This window comes from Balaenoptera ricei, chromosome 9 (assembly GCF_028023285.1).
Source record: "Balaenoptera ricei isolate mBalRic1 chromosome 9, mBalRic1.hap2, whole genome shotgun sequence".
NCBI lineage: Eukaryota > Metazoa > Chordata > Mammalia > Artiodactyla > Balaenopteridae > Balaenoptera > Balaenoptera ricei.
In genome coordinates, this window is record NC_082647.1 from 71,855,101 (window position 1) to 71,878,862 (window position 23,762).

At 38.2% G+C, this 23,762-nt stretch overlaps 1 protein-coding gene across 4 annotated transcripts in view; it reads right to left on the reverse strand.

Annotated features, from left to right (window-relative positions):
* The window catches only part of SNX13 (sorting nexin 13), a 144,022-nt gene extending 121,059 nt beyond the window's left edge, over positions 1–22,963 (reverse strand). For 3 of the 4 annotated variants that reach the window (XM_059933955.1, XM_059933956.1, XM_059933954.1), the window contains exon 1: positions 22,742–22,829. Coding sequence is in view for 1 of the 4 variants with exons in the window: in XM_059933957.1 (XP_059789940.1) it covers positions 22,742–22,753 (12 nt within the window). In the remaining 3 variants the exon portion in view is untranslated. Of the gene's footprint in view, positions 1–22,741 lie in introns of all 4 variants that reach the window. The other variant, XM_059933957.1, reaches the window with a different exon arrangement.
* Between the last annotated feature and the right edge of the window lie 799 nt (positions 22,964–23,762).

Consider the following 23,762-nt stretch of genomic DNA (forward strand, 5'->3'; position numbering starts at 1 on the left):
ATTTCTCAGCAAGTTTTACAGGAAAGTCATTAGAAAGTTTAACAAAATTGCTTCTCCTAATGACTTTAAATAAAGTGGACATAAACATTAAAAGGCACGTCAATGAAGGCAATTCTGCAAGAAGTAAAACTAATGTGTTCTAAGATTGTAATTCTCTATTAGTCAAGCTATATCCAAGGATACAAATTAGAGAATCTAACCACAATTATAAATAAACAAATAAATTAGATGAAATTTGAGAATCTAAAAGAAAGACTGGATTAAATAACTCTCAGGCATTTTCCCCTAATATCAATTCTTTCAGGCTTTGAGAGGTGCTGAGAATCATGTAATCTGTGGTCACTGAATGTGGGTAGTCTATATTCCGATTTAGAGTTAATCTATATACACCTAAAATAAGGTAAACCATAAAAACTAAAGAGCCTAACTAGTGTTCTCATGACGCTACTTCTACAAGTTAGCAGACTAAAGCCACATAAGCAAGCCAAAATTTTCCTCAGGAAGAAGCTTTGGATATACTCTAACATAATAAATGTTGAGCTGAGTTATCAGAATTTACCACCATACAGTATAGCAGAAATAATTTTGGCCTAGAAAATTTAAGCCAAATGATGTCAGCTGCCACAGCCAAAGAGAAATCTTATTAACATTCTTATGAATAGTCTAAATCTGTATTGGCAAAACTAAACTATGAAATGTCCCCACAAATGACTGAGACAACTGACTAGCTATGCAGAGTTTTTTAATAAATATCAACTGACTTTTAGAAAAATGAGTACCATTCATATCCACCTAAACATAGGTAAATCAATGAATGCAATCCAAAAAGAGAAAAGGAAAACAAGCACCATTTAGCATAATTGCTCCTCAGTTTTCATCTTGCTAATAAGCACATCTGAAAACTATGAATACAAAAGATACATATAAAAAAATACATGTCACAACCCAGCTGTTAAAAGCATCCTTTTGATGTAACCTAAATCCCTATGACCCATCATAGGTATCATATGCTTGGTGTCACAACCTCAAAAAGTTACTTTTACTTTCATAATTCAAACACATGTGAAATAAAGTCACTGTATACAAAATCATCTAATTTTAAAAAGTACAAAAGCATTAATCATGGACATATATTTTGCTCAGTAAGGGCATATGGGTTTTAATTACTAGTTGACATGATATACTGTAATTATGCAAAAGTATATTTTCCACTAAACATACAATTTTCTTATTTCTAAATCAGGCTACTACCAAATTTACTACTTACCTTATTCTGACCAAAAATATATTAAAAATTTTTGATAATGTTTTTGAATGAACTCTTCATTCAAAAGTAATTCCACAGTTCATCTGCATAACTAGGGTAGCTCTTGAACTCTGCAAGTATTATACTTTAAAATGCTTTCTTTAATTTAAAAGAAATATAAATTTTCTGCACTCCATTGACAGTGATATCTGATGTTCTCATCTTCCAAGTTTAACAATGCAAAAAAATCAAGTTACATGTCAAATTAATCAAATGAGTTGCAGTAAACCAATTTATTCTGACAACAAATTTGAATCAGTGTAACAATTATAAATTTCTAGTCTCATATATAGTTTATACTTTAATCTAGGCTGAACGGTTTCTTTGTGAAACTGACTTCAATTCTCTATGCATAAAATTCTAATGTATAAATAAGGGAAGTTTGCGTAGATAATATACAAGGTCCCTTTTCACTGTTTCTAAGTCTATACCATTTCTTCAATGTTGAAAACAATCTGGAATTGGGCAATTGAAATTGTTCCTGAAAAGCATCAAGTGTAAAAAGTAAAGAAATAGCAAAGGCTTTGCCATTGTTAGGTACAGCAAAGTGTCAAACTCACACAAGCAAGCACGCTGCAGTGAGCAGAAGAGCTATGCTCTACAGACCTAACCAAGCCTTGACACTCCAGAGCCTCCTCCTGCCAGTGTCACGACAAAAAAGACCAGGCCCCTAACCGCTCACCTAGGAGCCTGTGGAACAGCAGCATGAAACGCTGGGCCTCCCCATGGATATTATGCAACCAATCCAAACCCCTTAACAAAGAGAAGAATACAAAAGCTAGAACTTCCTATTAAGTTCAACCCCAGGTCTTAAACCGACTCCTGAGAGCCACTCACCCAACTCCCAACTTTCATCCACCATGGGACTGCGGAATGTATTTTCCAGACTAATTGTGAACCCACTATGCCCTGTTATCTTTGGTCACTACCAAAAGAAAAATTTATTGCCGTTATCAGTCCTCTCCTGTACTCTAACCACTGTACTGTTCTTGTTTTTTTTTTTTCCTCCTTTATCCAACCTCCCACTGCTTACCTTCCTCCCAAAACCTCCCTCTAGGTTTACTCTGCTCCAGGGTAAAAATAAACGGACCTATATCATCAACAATTTCACTGTTTGCTTTAAGTAAAAGCTGCTTCTCCTGCCTCACTCTCAAAGGTTGCTTATTCTTTCATTTATCATGTACTCCAACTTCATGATGCAGGGTCATGTTCCTAACCATAACTCCCAGCCAGTATCCTGTAAAAAAACAGAAAACAAAAAAAAACAAAACCCTGTCACTGTGCAATTGCTGCACATTAGAATTCCCAGGGGCATTTTAAAGCCCCACTGCCCAGGTTACACCCCATACAAATTAAATCTGAATAGCTGAGGATGGGAGCTAGCCATTAGAATTTCCAACGTGCAGCAAAGTTAGGGTAAGAGCATTAGCAGTTTGTAAAGTTGCCCGGGTGATTCCAATATGCAGTCCCAGGTGCAAACCACTGATCCCCAAGGCATTCCTAATCATTCACTCAAAACTCCTGACATGCTTCTGTCCTAAGTACTACAGAACCTTGAATTATTTCAACATGCATCCACCCAACATTTTTTTTCTTTCTTTTTTTTTTTGGCCACGCCGTGCAGCTTGTGGGATCTCAGTTCCCCAACAAGGGATTGAACCCGGGCCACACCAGTGAAAGCGCCCAATCCTAACCACTAGACCACCAGGGAACTCCCAACACTCTACTTTTAATATCATAAGCATTTCACCTCCACCGACATTCATTGCAAGTCCATTTTAGCCACTTTAAGACCACACTCCAGACTTCATCACCCTGTCTTCTCTGAATGGGAAATGTGAAAATTAACTATCTTCCTCTCTGATCACAATCTTCCAGTTCTAAATTAGTTAAACCTACTGCATCTATTTTTCATTATCATTCAGAATTGCAGACAATTCTACTTCCTCCCTACTTAGCCCACTTCTGCATTCATTTCCCTATCTAGACTGGACTCCACAGTTCACCATTTCAACCACTCTCTTGCCAATATCTTCATTTATCACATTACGTTGGAATCGTCTATTTATTTTCCTGTATATATCATATACCTAAGTCTCATGAGATCATAAAATGTCTATGTTTTATTCATTGATGTATTCCTGTTGACAAGTATAACATCTGGCACATCCAGTATACTCTGAATAAGTATATATCGAATCCACAGATCTTCTCAGTAGTCATCTAAGTCAATGTGATATACACATCAATACTTTTTCCTAGTGATAATCTTCACCAGATTACCTTCCTTTCTTATCATTAATTGGCACCTTAATACTTCAATTTCACTTGCCCTTTGTTTCTGTGTCAAATCAATTCAGTGAGCACCTATCTATACGGCAGAGGGAAGGGGAGAAGACACGAGTATAAAGTGTAACAATAAACACTACTGGAAAAATTAGATAAACACTTGAGAAACTTATAAAAGTGGGAAAAGATAATTTACAGCACCACTTTTAAGAGTAATTTTTTTAATTTAATGAAAATTTTCTCTCATGTGTATTAAATATAGAGAAAGGTATAGAAGTATGTACCCAGACTGCTTTTAAAACAGAAAAAGCAAATAATACTTTCACTTCTTACTAAATACACTTCTGCACTGGTTTACTTTTCAAGCAGCATGAACTTTTTTTTAAATATATATTGCAAATAATACTTTATTCTTTTTAGATTACACATACCACTTTTCCTACAAAAGACACACCATATCCTTAACTCATTTTATTTACATTCAATTAACAGTCATTTAAAATATTTAAGTGAATACACTATTATGGATGTTTATTTCTATCAAGCAACAATCATAAAGGCTGTCATAAAATTTGTACTCCACCAAGTGAAAAACATGAAACTAACGTCCTGTTTAAGAAAGCAAGACAAAACAATTGGTCAAATTACGGTAATAACGAGAGAATAGCTTAAAACACATAACCTTTAAAATAAATTGGAAAATCTTAAAAAACAGATATGTATTTGTATATTGTCAAAGTTTAATTAGGTAGTAAATAAAATTTTTAAAACGTTAATAAGTATAAAAGAAGGTGGAGATGATGAGAGCAGACACATTGCTGCAAGTGACTGTGAAGAGGCAGCGGGACCATAATCAGAGATGATCCTCAAGAATATCAAGACTGAGCTGTGATTCCTGGACATGTAGTGTTGCTGAAAGAATAAGCCGGCCTAGTCAGGAATCTGCAAAGTCAAGACCCAGAGACTAAGAATGTGCCGGGAGAAAAAATAATGGATAAGCACGCCAATAATCATGAAATAATAGAGCCAGGAATTCAGGAGAAGGTAAACAGATTATTACAGACAGAGAGGGCAGAACTAGAAATAAATAGTCTCTGCTTTTGGAGGATTCCTCCTCCTCTAGGGGGTACGGTTAACCATGAAAACACTCAAAGCATGGCAACTGAGGATTGGGACACTGCAAAATTTTAGGTTACTGTAGCTAGCTACTCCACTACAGAGCAGAGTGGTTTTTAATTATCTAGCGCTGCTACAATGTAAACCAAATGCCTCATCACCCTCAAATTCTCAGTAAAGTCTTCTACCAACACACACACATCTAAATATGGTAATAAAATTTAAGAAAAAAATTATTTTCTCAAAATTCAAGTTGGGGAAAACTATAATGGCCTAATTTCAACTCTCTTTTTATGTATTTAGTTTGTCTTGTTTATGTGATCCTTGATACCATTTCCTGAAGCTAATTACAGAAAATATATTACAAAATTTAATTACCTTTTGACACAAAAAGCACAATCAACAAAAGAAAAATAAATTGGACTATGTCAAAATTTTTAAATGCTGTGCTGCAAATGATACCCTCAAGAAAATGAAAAGCCAACCCATAGAATGAGAGAAAATATTTGTAAATCATATACCTAATAATGAACTTCTACCTGGAATATACAAAGAACTGTTAAAACTAAGAGGGACTTCCCTCCACAACTACTGAGCCCGCGTACCACAACTACTGAGCCCGAGTGCTGCAACTACGGAAGCCCACGCGCCTAGAGCCCATGCTCCACAACAAAAGAAGCCACCACGATGAGAAACCCGCGAACCACAATGAAGAGTAGCCCCCGCTTGCTGCAAATAGAGAAAGCCTGTGCGCAGCAACGAAGACCCAACGCAGCCAAAAGAATATATATAAAAATAAATTAAATAAATGAATAAATAAATTAAAACTGACTAAGAAATAAACAAATAATCTAATTTTAAAATGAGCACAAGATTTGAGTACACATTTCTCCAAAGAAGATAATATAAGTGGTCATAAAAAGCATATGAAAAAATGTTCAACATTATTAGACATAAGGGAAATGCAAATCAAATACACTACAAGATACCACTTCTCACCCACCAGATGGCTATAATCAAAAAGACAGATTATAACAAATATTCTTGAGAATGCAGAGAAATTAGAAGCCTCCTATATTGCTGGTGGGAAGAAAAATGGTGCAGTACTTCTGAAAACAATTTACAGTTCCTCAAAAGGTTAAACATAGAGTTACCATATGATTCAGCAGTTCCATTCTTAGTATATACCCTAGAGAAATGAAAACATGTCCATACAAAAACGTGTACACAGGTGTTCATAGCAGCATTATTGATAATAGCCCAAAAGTGAAAATAACCCAATATCCATCAATAAATGAAATAATACACAAAATGTGGTGCTTCTATACAATGGATTACTAGGCAATAAAAAGAAATTTGAAACACTGATGCATGCTACAATACGGATGAAACTTGAAAACATGTTAAGTGCAAAAAGCCAGTCACAAAGACCACACACTGTATGATTCCATTTATATAAAGCGTCTGTAACAGGCAAATCCATAGAGACAGACTTGTGACAGCCTGGGGCTCAAGGCAGGGAAGATTTGGGAGTGACAGCTAAAGGGTAAGGGTTTTTCTGTTTGAAGGTAATGAGTTCTACAACTTACTGTGGCAACAGATGTACAACTCTGTGAACATACTAAGAGCCACTGAACTGTATTCATGTATGGTATATAAATTACATGTCAATAAAGCTGTTTTTTAAACTACTACTTACTAAACAACAAAGAGAAGTACAATAAATAAGCAAAAGAGGCTGAAGTCCAGACACACAGATCAATGGAACAAAACAGATTCGAGATAAAAACAATTCTAGAGGGCTTCCCTGGTGGCGCAGTGGTTGAGAATCTGCCTGCCAATGAAGGGGACACGGGTTCGAGCCCTGGTCTGGGAAGATCCCACATGCCGCGGAGCAACTGGGCCCGTGAGCCACAACTACTGAGCCTGCGCATCTGGAGCCTGTGCTCCGCAACAAGAGAGGCCGTGATAGTGAGAGGCCCGCGCACCGCGATTTAGAGTGGCCCCCGCTCGCCGCAACTAGAGAATGCCCTCGCACAGAAACGAAGACCCAACACAGCTAAAAATAAATAAATTAATTAAAAAAAAAAAAAAAAAACAATTCTAGAAATAAGTATCTAAAAAAAACAAAGTGCAGAAAAAGCACTATCTTTACTGCAGTGGTTCTCAGCCAAGGGCAATTATTCCCCCAGGAAACATTTAGCAATGTATGGAGACATTTTTGGTTATCAAAATGGGCGGTGGGTGTCACAGAGGCTAAGGATTTTGCTGTGTGCATCCTACACAGCATCCTAACGCACAAGATAATCATCCACAACAGGGAAGAGCAGAAAGAGGATGAGAAAGAGGAGGAGGGACTTCCCTGGTGGCGCACTGGTTAAGAATCCGCCTGCCAATGCAGGGGACACGGGTTCGAGCCCTGGTCCAGGAAGATCCCATATGCTGCAGAGCAACTAAGCCCTGTGCCACAACTACTGAGCCTGCGCTCTAGAGCCCGCGAGCCACAACTACTGAAGCCCACACGCCGAGAGCCCGTGCTCCACAACAACAGAAGCCACCACAATGAGAAGCCCGCACACCGCAACAAAGAGTAGCCCCTGTAACTAGAGAAAGCCCGTGCACAGCAACAAAGACCCAAAGCAGCCAAAACTAAAATTAATTAATTAATTTTTTTTAAAAAAGAGCGGGAGGAAGAGGAGGAAGAAAGATGGCGAGATTATCGATTCTGGATTAAAAAGACACAACAATGATATTGCTGGATTAGATCCTAGTTCAAACTGGGGAAATCTGAATATACTATTAGATGATAATAGGGTATTACTGGTAATTTTATTAGGTGTAACAATACTGCTATAGTTATATCAAAAACATTCTTGGGAGATTCATGAGGGTATTTTGAGAAGTGACTTATAATATCTGCAGTTTACTTTAAAATGGTTCAGCTACAATATCAACATAAATGGCACATAGAGAGTCAGAGATAAAACAAATATAACAAAATTTGAACAAATCTGGGTAATTGGTACATGGGTGCTAATGGCAATATTTTTCAAAGTTTCTGTATGAAAATTTGCGTTATAAAAAATTGATAAAAATTATGAGTATTTTTCCCCTATAAAATACCTCACAACAGTACTAAAAATATGTAGAAAACAACTAAAACTATGTAGAATTTCTGACTAAAAAATGATAAATCATTGTATAATCTACGGACAGGAGAGCTCTTAAATGGCAAAATCTGTAGGAAAGGACTGACATTTCTGACAACATAAAATTAATTTTTATTAATATTAAAAAAATCCATTAAGTTAAATATATATACACTTGCAAAAATACATGCATCATATACAACAAAACATTAAAATCCATGAGTAAAGGGATGTTATAAATCATTAAGAAATAGACCAATACTCCAAGAAGAAAAATAGGATAGGAACAGACAATTCAAAACTGAAAATACAAATGGCCAATAAGCACATGAAAAATTATCAACCCCACTGGCAATCAAAGAAATTCAAACTTTTAAAGCAAGAATTTTTCACCTATTGATAGGCAAGGATGAAAAATTATTAAGTCAAATTTGTTCATGATAAAAAAAAGGCTAAGCATAAGATTAAAAAGTATAAAGTATGCTGCTGACATTTGTTTTAAATACAATTAATTTTTTTCTAAATGTCCTACTACCAGTACTTTATTATTTTTTTAATACATCTTTATTGGAGTATAACTGCTTCACAATGCTGTGTTAGTTTCTATTGTACAACAAAGTGAATCAGCCATCTGCATACATATATCCCCATATCCCCTCCCTCTTGAGCCTCCCTCCCACCTTCCCTATCCCACCCCTCTAGGTGGTCACAAAGCACCGAGTTGATCTCCCTGTGCTATGCAGCTGCTTCCCACTAGCTATTTTACATTTGGTAGTGTATATATGTCCATGCCACTCTCTCACTTCGTCCCAGTTTACCCTTCCCCCTCCCCGTGTCCTCAAGTCCATTCTCTATGTCTACGTCTTTATTCCCGCCCTGCCACTAGGTTCATTGTAGCACTATTTACATAGTCAGGACATGGAAGCAATGTAAATGTCCATCAACAGATAAATGGATAAAGAAGATGTGGCACATATATACAACGGAATATTATTCACCCATAAAAAGAAATGAAACTGAGTTATTTGTAGTGAGTTGGATGGACTCAGAGTCTATCATACAGAGTGAAGTAAGTCAGAAAGAGAAAAACAAATATTGTATGCTAACGCATATACACTGAATACAATTTTTAATATAGTATTCATCTATTTCTATTTTATTAAATATATTTAATAAGGAATAAAGCGGAATTTAAATGCTGCCTTCTGGGCATTTCCTATAATACTTAGGATTTTTTCCTCCACTGACTAATAATGAGTTATAATAATATATTTCTAAATAATGAGCCATCTTTGCATATCTGCAATGAATCTCAATTGTAGCAGTCTTCCTTTAATGTATAATGTAACATTAGTCTATTTTACTTATAATTTTTACTTGAATATTCTTAGATAAAATTGTTCTGTAAATTTATACTAAGATAGGAGGTTGCAAATGTATTTGTATACATGATCCCACTTTTTAAAAAAGTGTACAGGGGGCTTCCCTCGTGGCGCAGTGGTTGAGAATCTGCCTGCCAATGCAGGGGACACGGGTTCGAGCCCTGGTCTGGGAAGATCCCACATGCCACGGAGCAACTGGGCCCGTGAGCCACAATTACTGAGCCTGCACATCTGGAGCCTGTGCTCTGCAACAAGAGAGGCCGCGATAGTGAGAGGCCTGCGCACTGAGATGAAGAGTGGCCCCCGCTTGCCACACCTAGAGAAAACCCTCGCACAGAAACGAAGACCCAACACAACCATAAATAAATAAATAAATAGAACTCAATTATTCTATACCCCAAACGAAAACAAATCTATTTAAAAAAAAAAAAAGTGTACAAATATAACACAGACCATTATTTCCCAAGAACTGAAGACAGAAATATTAATCGCGGTTGCTCTGGATGAAATTAGGAGCAATTCATGTTTTTTCATTATACTTTGTTTCAAATTTTTATAAGCATGAATCATTTTAAAAACTACTTGCCAGGAAAGCTATCTTCATTTGAAATGGAAAAATAATTAGTTGTAAATGCCTGCACAAAGAAAGGAGACCCCTATATAACCTACCTGAGGCTCAAACAAACAGAAACAAGTCTTTGAATTAAACTGACATCATCTCTCACAGGTTATGCTACTCCTGTACCTAGGTCAATGTATATGGATAAAGAAAAAAAAACTAGATTTCCACCAACAGTTTGTGAGAATTTTAAAAAGGTTGAAAATTATGTTGTTAGTAATTTTAATCATATTCTTAGAAATAATTAAACACACTAAAAATTGTATTTCTTCTAAGACATTTAACAACAAAAAATGATTTTTTTAATTACATTTAAATCATTCCTTTAAAAAGCTCTTTTTCTGAATAACAGAGTTCTAATTCATTACATTTCTTGAAACTACTACAGGAATATTTTAGTGAGGAAGGGAGCTTTATTCCACTATATTTTTCAAGGCCAGAAAGAAAACATCAAAAGGAAATTAAAATCTTGAATGCCCAGGTTTCTCAATAATTTTCCTCCTGTTCCATAAATATCTTGTTCTCTTTAGATTGTGTCACTTTAACACTACTAAAATAACATGTATTATTTTGATATAATACAGTATTGCACTTGGCATTTCTAACCCAATAATTTGTCTACAGCCTACCCACTCTGTTTGAGCCACATTACAGTAAGTACATAAAGATCTTCAGGGGCTTCCCTGGTGGTGCAGTAGTTAAGAATCCGCCTGCCAATGCAGGGGACACGGGTTCAAGCCCTGGTCCGGGAAGAACTCACATGCCACGGAGCAACTAAGCCTGTGTGCCACAACTACTGAACCTGCGCTCTACAGCCCACGAGCCACAACTACTGAGCCCACGTGCCACAGCTACTGAAGCCCGCGCGCCTAGAGCCCATGCTCCGCAACAAGAGAAGCCACCGAAATGAGAAGCCCGCGCACCACAGCTAAGAGCAGCCCCCACTCTTTGCAACTAGAGAAAGCCCGCGTGCAACAACGAAGACCCAATGCAGCCAAAAATAAATTAATTAAAAAAAAAAAAGATCTTCAAACACCAAGGCCATTCTCTATCATTACCTCATACTGAAAAATAAACTCAGTCACACAGCAATTCACCTTAAGCTCCTTTTACAAAAGTGAATCAGAAAGAATGAATTTAGTTTATACATTAGAAGACTGTCATTTACCAAAGTGTTCTCCACTATAGTACACAAAACTTTTACTACGGCAGTTAACTAGTGCAATGCAAGATAAAACAGGCCATATTCATAAGTGGCCCCCCCTTCACCTCATTCATATAAGACTGTAACAATACAAGAATAATAGTCCCAGTATTGACCATTCAACTTCTGCTTTTCCCCATAATATATAATCCAAGGGGAAACTACAGTAAACAGAGTTAAATGTTCAAAGCACAGCCTAACACTGAACTGTCACCAATCTCCTACCTCTCCCTTTCTTCTTATGAAAAGGAGCATCCTCTGAAACAGTAGGAGCCATGACGTATTAAGTGCTTAGTATTAACTGCTTAGTGCTTTGCTAACCACTTTACATAGATTTCTAATTCTCACAACTCTATGACATAAGTTATATTACTAACTATATTCTATAGATGAGGAAACAGCTAAGTCATAGAAGTGGACCATGAACTGAACTTGGTTTAAAATTTAAGCATGGGGCTTCCCTGGTGGCACAGTGATTAAGAGTCCGCCTGCCACTGCAGGGAACATGGGTTCAAGTCCTGGTCTGGGGAGATCCCACATGCCATGGAGCAACTAAGCCCATGCGCCACAACTACTGAGCCTGCGAGCCACAACTACTGAGCCCAAGTGCCACAGCTACTTAAGCCCACGCGCCTAGAGCCCATGCTCCGCAACAAGAGAAGCCACCGCAATGAGAAACCCGCGCACCGCAACGAAGAGCAGCCCCCGCTCGCCACAACTAGAGAAAGCCCACGCGCAGCAACGAAAACCCAATGCAGCCAAAAATAAATAAAATTTTAAAATAAAAAAAATAAAATTCAAGCATATCCTGAACCATTATTTTACACTGACTCTCAAGTAGACTTTTTTTAAAAAAAAAAGGATGTGGAGGGGATGGGCAAAATTCTGCACACATATCTAAGGAATCAAATAAAAGTGATTTATTAAGAAATTCAATTTATTTAAAAATTCAATTTATCAGAAAAACCTGAAGTAACTAAACTGACACTAATATCTTAGTCCTTGGTACCCCTTAAGAATCTGGTGTAGATTTTGTAGGTATTAGTATTCAGATAACTTTCAAGGTATATTCTAGAGTTGGTACAGGTTCAGACAAATTTCCTTCACGTTCCTGAAGGCTGTACAGTAACGCCACATCAAAACAATGACCCTGAAAGTACTACAAGATGCTCTTAATTCACAATAAAAAATAAAGCTCAACATTGTTCTCTGTTAACTCAGAGATTATGAGGCTTTTTAATGAAGGTAAATTAAGACAAGAGGTATACAATCACAAAATGAAATTATACTGAACTGTATTATCTAAAAATACATATAAACTGTTGTATACATTCGCCTTTTAAATTTTTAAGCAATGGAAAGTATTTTTAAACCCATTAAATGGAGTATAACTTAAAAAATAAAAGTTACATTATTGTGGCCTGTTTAATTTGCTGGAGGGGGGAAGAAAAGGGTGAAGGTTAGGTGAAAAAACAGAAAGCAAGCATGCCTACAGACATAGAGGAGAATAATAAAAGAGGTGAGGGAAAAAATCAACACATTCACAAAGCAACAGCGACAAGGAGGAAAAAATAAGTATAGTAAGGAAAACAGAGACAGACAGATTCACCCACAAAGGTGGCATAATCTTCAGCTAAGTAAAATGTTATTACCACATGAACACTCCACGCTTTGAATATAACAATTTATTGTACTATTACATGAATGCAGATAAGCAGCTGCTGAATAAAGGAACTGAATTTACATTCTTAATACCCATATTTAGATGTATAAGTACAAATCTTATTTGTAATAACTTAGCCTAAGTCTTTTTCTTAACCTACACAGTATACTAATACCAATCAAGCTAACTACATAATTTTTTCAAACAAAGGATTTTAACATTCCTCATCTTTCTATTCCCTATAAAAGGAACAAAAGCTTAAATAAGGAGAAAAGCTTAAATAAATTCTGAGCTACTTTACCTAAAACTTTATCAAATTGACAAGAACCTTAGTACTTCCCGTAGCAGAAAACTACACAACACTGGCATTTCTTAAAGCATAATACGAGATTATACTACAACTTTTCCCTTTCATCTATGGTAAAAGCTTTAGTGGGCAGAAGAAATTATTGGTCGGTCAAAAGTTCTAGTCATGACCACAGTATACAAGTGTCACCTCTCTTGATTTCCCCCTGATATTTAGTCTAGATCTAGCTCTTAGTGCAACACATAAATTAGAAAGTTAATAAAAACTAAGAAAGGGAAGAATTAGATCATCTGCATCAAAGGGGATTATTTTGTTTAATTTGACAATTTTAAACTTCGTCAATAAAACAAAGACAGAATACAAAAAACAACTTCAAACACATTCTAAGTTATAAAAAATAAACCACTTGTTATTTACTTCTGAGGAAATAATAATTAAAATCTAGTTATTTCTTGAGTTTTATTGTGGGAAATACTGTGTGCAGTACTTAACATGTTATTTCACTTAATACTTAGAACAACCCTATGGGGTATCATTAATTTAAAAGTTACACAGATGAGAAAACTGAGGCTCAAAAAGGTTAATAACTTTCTAAGGTCAAAATATTCTGAAGTGACAAAACAGATTCAAATCCAAATAATCTGACATCAACTGCCACTCTTAACCAAAAGCATACACTCTTCTTCAGAAACTAAGAATGTCCAATTTGTGATTAGAAGACATATATGTGGCGGGGTGTGGGGGGGGGGGGGGGGGAGAGAGAGAAGAGAGAGATAGAGATGATTAACACTCTTGAGTCCCAGTACAAAGACAATCTCATTAACTTCTGTAGTTCTATAAATTTTGCATTAGTGCCTATTGTTTGATTGAATATTCTGAGCTATCAGACATTAACTGGAAGAGCTTTCTCATTCAAAAAATATATTATTATAAATTACAGAATATTCTTAAGCCTAATTGATTTTTCTAAAATTTTTATATAATCAACACACCCACTATTTGTAAAGTCCATTATTTCAGTTTCTTTTTCTGTACCTTTGTTGTGTTCCACCTTTCAAGTTGTCGCCAACCTCCCTCTAGACCTCTTCCTCTTATTCTGCTAACTCTTACCAGGATTAGACTATTGCAACGGTTTGAGTGTTGAACACTTAGGTAGTACTCAAGAAAAGCATCTGATGTTAGTAATTAACACTGGATGTTAAAGTAGCTTAGTTATATTGACAGTTGTGATCTGATTAAACACCCTGAGGAAAGTTCTGAGGAAGAAAAAAATGCCACCTCAAATAATCTCAGGAAGAGAAATCAAGAACAAATTCTAAAGTACAATATTATGACTTGGAGAAACATTAGATAACACATAATATCATAGTATCTTAAAATCAGACCATTATTTCCCAAAATCTATGTAATAACTGAGGTGAAATTTTATTTCAGACTTAACTCTTCCATTAAAACTGTACAACTTCAGTTTTATAACTTCCAAGCCTCAAATGATCGTGAATCCAAGAGCCATTCTCCATACATGTCCTGTTGTCACACAACTCTGGCCTGAAAATAAAAGATGTCACAATACAAAGAATCACAGACTCGCTCACCTGCCAAACCACAACCAGGCTAAAGATAGCTCCAGGGTTCCAAGAGCAAAACCAATTCAGGTTTAAATGGAGTAACATTCAAGGACTCTCCAATAATGCAGGGCTAAGGTCAAAAGCAAAACAGGATTCACCTTAGGAATTTCACAGCTGCATCAGAATTAAAAGGTCCCTCAGGAAATTGGAGAAAACAGTGCAGTAATCTAACAATGGTGAATTATTCCAGTTGATTGTATATGAGCCTCTGGCATTAACTGAAAGATCATTAAACCAGTTGCAGAATTATTTTATTGAACTTTTCTGGTACATATTATTTCTGAATATACAATGGAATTATAGATGGGTGAAATGATCTAACAATGCTCTAAGAGTGACATTGAGAGGTATTTTAGGTAAGAGATCGTGGCAGCAGCTGCCCTCCTAGAAAAGGAACCCCCCAAATTTCCAACTTTTTGAAATTCATGACTAAATTTTTACTCTTACTTGCAAACTTCGAGACAACATTAAAGGTCATATAAACACGAAACATTCAACAAAGCACCACAAAAATCTGCATTACTGTGCTATTATAAACAAAGCTTTAGGTTTATCTAGTTCAGGAATACAAATGAAATCATAAAAAGTAAGTAGTAAGAAACACAAAATAAAATCCAAGTTGTTCTTGCATTTATGATTTGTTACATGAAAATAACATCAATCTAATCAGATTCTTCTCTGTAGGAAAAATGAAAACAAAATTACATTCTAACTAAATCCTTAATGTTCACCTTTTTTTTTTTGTCTAACTTTTGTATGCGTGTTTTGTGATCCCAAACATAACATTCAACCGCAGTGTACTATTTTAAAAAGCCTAATGGACAGAGATAATAACCAATCCTTGAAAGGTAATTAATGTGATAGTTTAAATTTATCAAAGACGATTTTTGTCTTAGTAATTTTTCAATTTTACTTTCATTTTGCTGGAGGGAATATTCAACATTCTTTTATTTGACAGATATTTAGTGAGGACTAAGCGTTAAGCTCTGTTCCAGGCACTGGGAATACAATGGTTAAGGCGCACATTCAGGAGTTTACACGACTATGTGATATACGGGGGTAGGGACCAAGTATTACTTTTACCAAGGTAATGGAATTCAGCTACATCTTTCAGTAAAATCTGGTAGACCTCTTAAGGAGATATAAAGAGTCTTTTCATAAAAACAAAACAAAAGACAAATTCACTTTTTTTTTTTTTTTTTTGCTCCTCTGTTCTCTCTTTTTTTTTTTTTTTCCACTTCTCACTGTGAATTAGCTTGGAGCAAATAGAGACAGTAGAAATGGGCTGACTCTTCAGTTGTAAGAAGAAGCTCATTTTAGAGCTGCCATCTCATCCAAATTGGTAGTTTTATCTGGAGTTATAAAGCACATGCAAGTAATTACCTTTTAATTACATTCTCCAACCTTTTATTCCTCTTAATTTTTCACCTTTTAATTACATAATTTGTTTTATTCTGACAAAAGACCTCAAAGCTTCAGCTGAGTGATGGCCAAACTGGCACCAGTTAGCTCTGATAGTGAATTTTCTGAGGGCAGGTTTCAGGTCAGACACAACTGCAGCACCAGAACTTAGCATGTGCCTACCACAGAGTAGGGGTATTTATGTTTGGTGAACAAAGTGATCCACAAAACTTAATCTCCAGTAGTACAAGTTACAACCAAAGCCTTATAAAAATTGTATTAAACAATTAGAATTAAGAACTTATTAATTTATATCTTAAGAATCTACCAGGATTTTAACAATTTACCAGGGTTGATTAAAAATAAAGTATTTCTTTTCCCACAAATATTTCACACTATGTATACACAAATGACTACTAACCCTCAAATAAGTAACCTTTTTCAAAATATTTTTTGGAACTGCCCTTTCAGATATTCTCTGGAATCAATTTACCAACCACACAAGAAACCATCCTTATTATTACTCAGCAAGACATGCTCTCAGTCTATTTTTTTTCCTTTCCCTTCATTTAGTCTAGTCCCTGCCTCCCTGTAACTGCACCAATGGCCAGGGGACACCCTCCTTCTCCTGGGATCCACTGAGAAGCTAGTGAGCCATAAAGCTAGATGGAGCCTAGAACCTGAATTCATATTAGTGCAAGACATATAGAGAACAAAACTGATGTATTAACCACTAATATTTGTATAATGACTGACAGTTTACAAAGAATTTTACTCTCTATCATTTTATTTGATCTTCATAACAATGTGAGAGTAGCTAGGAAGGTGCTATTATTATCCCAACTTCACAAAGAAGGAAACTAAGGCTCAGAAAGTTCAAACAACTTCCCCAATGTCACATCATAAATAAGTGGTGAAGTTAAGACTCACCCTTAGAATGCCTAACATATAGGTCATATTTGTGTAGCCTCACTATTGTGGTAGTTGATAGACAAAGTATGCAGCACCATGACTTCAACCTATTACTCAAGTTTTAACCATTTTTTATCATGATAAAACAGAGCTGTCCACTTGCTTCAATTCAAAGTTCCCTCTCCTCACAAATATATAAGGCATTGTAATATGAAAATTAAACTTGACTCAGAAATAGAAAGTCAATGTTAGAGTTCCATCAATTGAGGGAGCACTTGATGGTCTGTGAAACTGCAAAATTTCAAAACACAATTTGAAAAACCATACCCTGAGAACCTCACTCAGGAATGCCATAAAGTCACTTAGCTTTGCCACCAAATGGCTAGTGAGTAGCCAGCATTGGAAACTCTTAACCATGATAGAACCTGTTTTCTTCCTCTTCCAGAAGCTCATGCTCCCTCCTTTTCCATTATTACTCAGCTAACAGAGCTTACTTGATCCACCTAAAATGATCTACTTCAAACATCCTCTCATACCCTTTTTTTCTCTCTCTACTCTAGACAATACTCTTTATTCCACAGTTAAACTAGAAATGACACTAAACATAAGCATGAGCACATCTAACAACGTGATTAAATTAAGAGATAAAGCACCCTTTATAATCTGCAAATGTCTATACATGTGCTGGTAGTTACTACACACAGAAATGTAAACCCATACACTTTGCAGTGGCCTTATGATTCACAAACCAATGCCTTGTATCTTTAAAACTACAAACGTCTGTACTTTAATTCCATATTTCCTCAAATAAATAAAAGTAATTTTATAAACTTGTAGCAATTAAGGCAAAACTTTTAAACACAGTGGACTAGTTAAGAAACTTTTATCAATTTCTATGAAACGCTGGTCAACAAACTTTGGAACAAACCATCTGAACACTAGTATCTCCCTACCTAGGACTCCCAAGGATGGTTATGGACATCTAAAACCTCTATTTTAATATTCTGAAATCCCAAATGGAAGACCTACATTTATCTAATATAAAGTTGTAGAGTTTAACTAAAAAATCACACATTTGCTTTTGTTTGCAATTCTATCAACCAGCTAGCTAGTTGAAAATCAGAAGTGATGAAAGACGGTATATGCGTGCTAGAATAAAAAAATATAATGAAAATAAATACTAAATAAATATAGTTTATTTATAAGCTCTCTGAAAATCTGGAATCAATGGGGGAAAAATAAAACAAAGGCCCTGTAGAATTCTTGAGACATGGTTGGCAATATTCAACTTGGTTTGTCAAAAGATGTTGTATGTAGAGTGGCAAGCCAGCCTCATTCTAGACAGTAATGTCTTTCTACTTCCCTTATAAAATCTCTTTCTCACCTCTTAACATCCTTTGACTTTTACTTTTTTTTTTTTTAAAGTATTTGTTTATTTATTTATTTATGGCTGTGTTGGGTCTTCGTTTCTGTGCGAGGGCTTTCTCTCGTTGTGGCAAGCGGGGGCCACTCTTCATCGCGGTGCGCGGGCCTCTCACTATCACCGCCTCTCGTTGCGGAGCACAGGCTCCAGACGCGCAGGCTCAGCAATTGTGGCTCACGGGCCCAGATGCTCCGCGGCACGTGGGATCTTCCCAGACCAGGGCTCGAACCCGTGTCCCCTGCATTGGCAGGCAGACTCTCAACCACTGCGCCACCAGGGAAGCCCCTTAACATCCTTTGAATAGCAATGGGCCTATGCTTCTTGTTCTGGTTAGTAGCCTTTATAATGTCATTAATTAATAATTAAAGAAATAGCTCATGTCATTTAAGGAGTAACCCACCCCAAGAGTATTTCTCTTAACTAATGTATTAATCAACAAAATCAAGTCATAATTTTTTCTTAAGCACTTACTATGGGCAAGAGTGTGTGCGTGTGTGTCTTTAAAAAAAGCTCTGAAAGTCCAAAGACTCTCCCTTAATGCGCAACTCATCACATCTCAGGATTTCCCAAAGCGAAATACAAGAAACTCTGTAAGTATCTGTATTTGTCAGGGTTATCCAGAGAAACAGAACCAATAGGAAATTTTTTTAAGGAGATTTATTATGAGGGACTGGCTCACAAGATTATGGAAGCTGAGAAGTCCCACCATCTGCTGTCTGCAAGCTGGAGAGCCAGGAAAGCCAGTGGTGTAATTGAATCCAAAGGCCTGAGAATCAGGGGAGCTGATGGTATAAATCCCAGTCCAAGGGCAGGAGAAGATGAAATGAAATGTCCCAGCTCAAACAGTGATGCAGAAAAAAGGGGCAAATTCCTTCTTCCTATTGTTCTACTCAGGCCCTCAACAGATTGGATGGTGCCCACCCACACTGGGGAGAGCAGTCTACTTTAACAAGTCCACCAATTCAAATCCTAATCTTATCCTCAACCAGCGGCACCATCACGGCGGTACCCAGAAATAATGTTTAATGTGGCACCCCAAGGCCAATCAAGTTGACACATAAAATTAACCATCACAGTCTCTATGCAATTTGACACAAATTCTAACACATTCTTTGACAGCAAATCACCTATCAAAAGCTATAAGAAGTCCTTTTTTAACTTCCTTTAGGCAAATCTTCCAAATTTATTTGAACCACAAAATTTTACTCCCTTAATTATTAATCTGGGACCTCTAAAAGTGCAGCAGTTTATGCCTTACCCATCTGTATCATATTTGTTAATCACAAAATCAAGAATTAGTGTTAATATATAAAAAAATCAATAAATCTGGATGGAAATAACTTAGCACAACTACAAACAATTTTTATGTAACATTTACTAATGCTCCACATTTACACACAACCCACACAACTACTAAGTTTAAATAAGTATGATTTTTATTCACTATTTTTAAAAGCACAAGTGTCAACAGGCTGGAAACTGGTTTTTATGCACAGACAACCCCTAGAGTATGCCACAGCAGTGGTGCAAATTCAGCATATTTTCCTACACCTTCTATACCTTTAGTTCTCTGTAATAATACATGCTCAGAAATAATAACCCCAGTAGTTTTTTAAAGTGTGTGTAATGAAAATTCACTAATAAATATTTCATTATATTTGAATGTTGTGAAAATTCAGATTAATTGAAACAAATTCTCAGGTAAACATCCTATACCCTAAGTCTGATATATGGAAGTTCACTCCTATTTAAAAAAAAGAGTGGGTGGGGCTTCCCTGGTGGCGCAGTGGTTAAGAATCCGCCTGCCAATGCAAGGGGACACGGGTTCGAGCCCTGGTCCGGGAAGATCCCACATGCCACGGAGCAACTAAGCCCGTGCGCCACAACTACTGAGCCTGTGCTCTAGAGCCCGCGAGCCAAAACTACTGAGCCCATGTGCCACAACTACTGAGCCTGCACTCTAGAGCCCGTGCTCCGCAACAGAAGCCACCACAATGAGAAGCCTGCGCACCGCAACAAAGAGTAGCCCCCGCTCTCCACAACTAGAGAAAGCCTGCACGCAGCAACGAAGACCCAACGCAGCCAAAAATAAATAAATAAAAGAAAAATAAATTAAAATAAATTAATTAATTAAATAAAATCTCTCAAGAGAGCCGAAAACTACTCATAGAGAGCAAAATGGTCAGAGTTCTATACTGAGAGTCAGGAGATGGGATTCTAGTTTTACCTTTGCTACTAATAATTGTTTGGCCTTGGACAAGTCTCTGGGCTTCAGTTTTCTCATCTATAAAATGACTACTCACAACCGTAGATAAGATCCAAGTACCATTTAATGTGGGCCTTAATATGGAGAGGTAATCCACTGTAGTGGTTCATCATAAACTCAGCAGAGACTGCACAGGTTGGAACCCTGGCTCTTCCACTTAAAAGCTACGCACAGCGCGCACACACACACACACACACACACACACACACACACACAGCACTAAAGCACATCTAACTACTATCATTGACTTATTGTTTAAAATATTTCACTGAAAGATAAAAATTATTTTAAAATACAGAAGCTTCAGGGAGTTCCCCGGTGGCCTAATGGTTAGGATTCCGCGGCTTTCACTGCCGTGGCCCGGGTTCAATACCTGGTCGGGGAATTGACATCCCACAAGCCGCGTGGCACAGCCAAAAAATAAAATAAAAAAATACAGAAGCTTAGAAAGTTCAGCCTTTCCAAATCAAGACTCTCATTTTACTAGCAGGCACTGAGTTCATGTGAAAGCATTACAACTCTTCAAAGGCTGCTAATCTAAGCCAAATTTAACCAAAAGATTATCTCGTAAAATATTGTACATTAGCAACACCACTGAAAATTTATTATAAGGCTAATTATTCCCAACAAAATATCACACTAAAGGTAAAAATAGAACTTCTGCTACTTGTCTTTTTTTTTTTTAACCTAATACTGCTAATGACAACAGAGCTTATGATATACCATAATCTCTGTGAATAAACTTAACCATGGGAATAAAATTAACTACAGGAATGAAAAAAAAGATCTGTGGAATTCAGAAATATAAAATGAACTACAAACGACTAGAAATAAGTAGCTCATGAGTTAAAAATCAACCAATAAGTATTCACCAGGCCCATCCTACACCAGGCTGTGTGCAGATTATTAAGTACAAATACCGAAGTATGAAGCTCCTCAGAGTTAATAAGGCTGGAAAGGCAAGTCCTTTATTATCACATTTTCACACAACAAAAGCCACTCATCTACATTTTTATTTCCTCGTTAGCCCAAGTAGGAATACTTCCCATTGCCCATTAAAATTGTTTGCTATCCTTAGTTCTGCCCACAAAGACGCCCAAACTAGTCCCTGACAGCTGACATTGGAATCTTCACAGGACTTAAAGTGAGTATAGCTTCTAAGATATTTCCTCAAATCCACAAGCTTCAGAATTTATCTTCAATGACCCCCACACTAGCATATACCACAACACATAACTGTGTTAACTTAGGTCAAGTACCTAGTTACATCAATTTCGTTCTTCCCCTTAAAGTACTGCTAGTAAAGGCAAACTCTACTTCTTCAAAAAGTCTGCTTTTTGCAATGGTCATCAAGCACTAGAAAAGGGAAATTGATTGGCTAGTCATAGTTGCCCTACTTCCATTTCAGGACCAAGGGAAAAAACTGTTCCACTGGGAGTACCAAGGAAGTCTTAAGCAAATCAAGAGGACAGATGCTAAAAACTCAACTTTCTGATTCCTACGATTTAAGCGAAAGGTGACAGGGTGTGGGAGAGGGAGGTGATGTAACTGGGCTATCTAAGTATCCCCCTGAGAAAAAGAGGTCCTCTTCACGAAACAGTCAAGGTAGGGGGTGGGAAACAAACCGCTCTGGCCGAGTGACAAACCCAGGATGCTGACCGAGCTTGGAGGTGGAGGGCCCTGGAGGCCAGGGGCCCGCGAAGAGAGAGACCTCGGGCAAACCGGGGGGGAACAGGAGCCAGCAGCAACGCAGAGAGACCGACGCTGCCACAGACCAGCGTGTAAGGGGACGCCACGAAGGGAGCGGCCAGTTAGGAGGCAGCGACGGCAGGAGGGAGACCAGTGCCGGGGGCTACGGGCAAGTGGCAACTGCGAAAGAGGCACAGGCAGCCGGAGGTGGCGGGACTGTTGAGTCAGCACTGCTCCTCTTCAGGGGGAACTTGTAGGATCCCCGCTCTGCTCGGGCCCCGCTACCAAGGGTCGGGCCCGCAGGCGGCGGAAATAATGTTATCCGACCGGCCGACGCCGGCCCCTTCCCCATTTCACAGGTAAACACTGGCCGCCGTCGCCGCTTACCTCTGTTAACATTATTACACCCCGGGGAAGTGAGCTCCTCCCTAGCCTCGCCGCATGGCAACAGCCGAAGCAGCAGCGAAAACTGCCTGAGCCGCCGCCAACGGCGGCAACAGCTCCTTCAGTCCTCTCCCGGGCGGCGGCTTTACTCGGCTTCGTTGGCTTCCCCCCGGCCCGGCTGCTCGCGACGGACGCGCCGCCATCTTGGAAGAGCGACGTCCGCGTCTCCCCGCGACGTGCGCTCCCATTGGCGGGCGCAGGGGCAGCCGGCGTCTCGTGACCGTCGCCATAGCGCCGGCGCGAGGGGAAGTGGAGGCGGGTGGCCGGAGACCCAATCGGCGCCAGCTGCAAGGGCCCCGGGGCAGGGCGCAGAGGCCGACTTGGGACCGCTGGGAGGGCAAAGAGACCCCAGCGCGGGGCCAGCCCGGGAGTCGATGCGCGCGTCCGCGCCGGCCGCTGATCCTCCGCCGCCTGCCGGGGTGGGTCGGCCCTGGGGTGCAGCGAGACCGGCAGAGGCCGAGGCTTCGACCGATGGCGTTGCGGACCTCGCGCGTCTAGGGGAAAAGGCGGCAGATGTCCAGTAGAAAAACTTCCTTCTCGCATATCTTCGGCCCCGCGGCGACCCAAGAGCAGGAGGGGGTTGTTCGGCTTTCTCCACTGTCTGGGGCTTAAATATGATCTGAAAGTGCTCCCTGCTCAGTCCCTCTTTCCTTCTAAACTTTGACAGAAACTTTCCTTTGTCCTTACCAGTCCTCAGCGAGTTCTCTACTGGGGTGCCTGACAGGCAGTAGAAGTGATACAGGCATATCAGCTTTACCCCGGTCGTGGCCGACTGTCGCTGATTCGGTGTTTGGCCAGCACCCGTATAACAATGAGGGCTTGGTTTTGCTCTTCGTAAGAGACTTCTAAAAAATGTAAAGCCAATTTTACTTTTTAACTGCGGGCTGTACAACTTCACTGGCTTCTTGATACAGTGTGTGCGTGTGTATCATGGTGAGCAAATTTCAGCACGTGTCATTGTCAA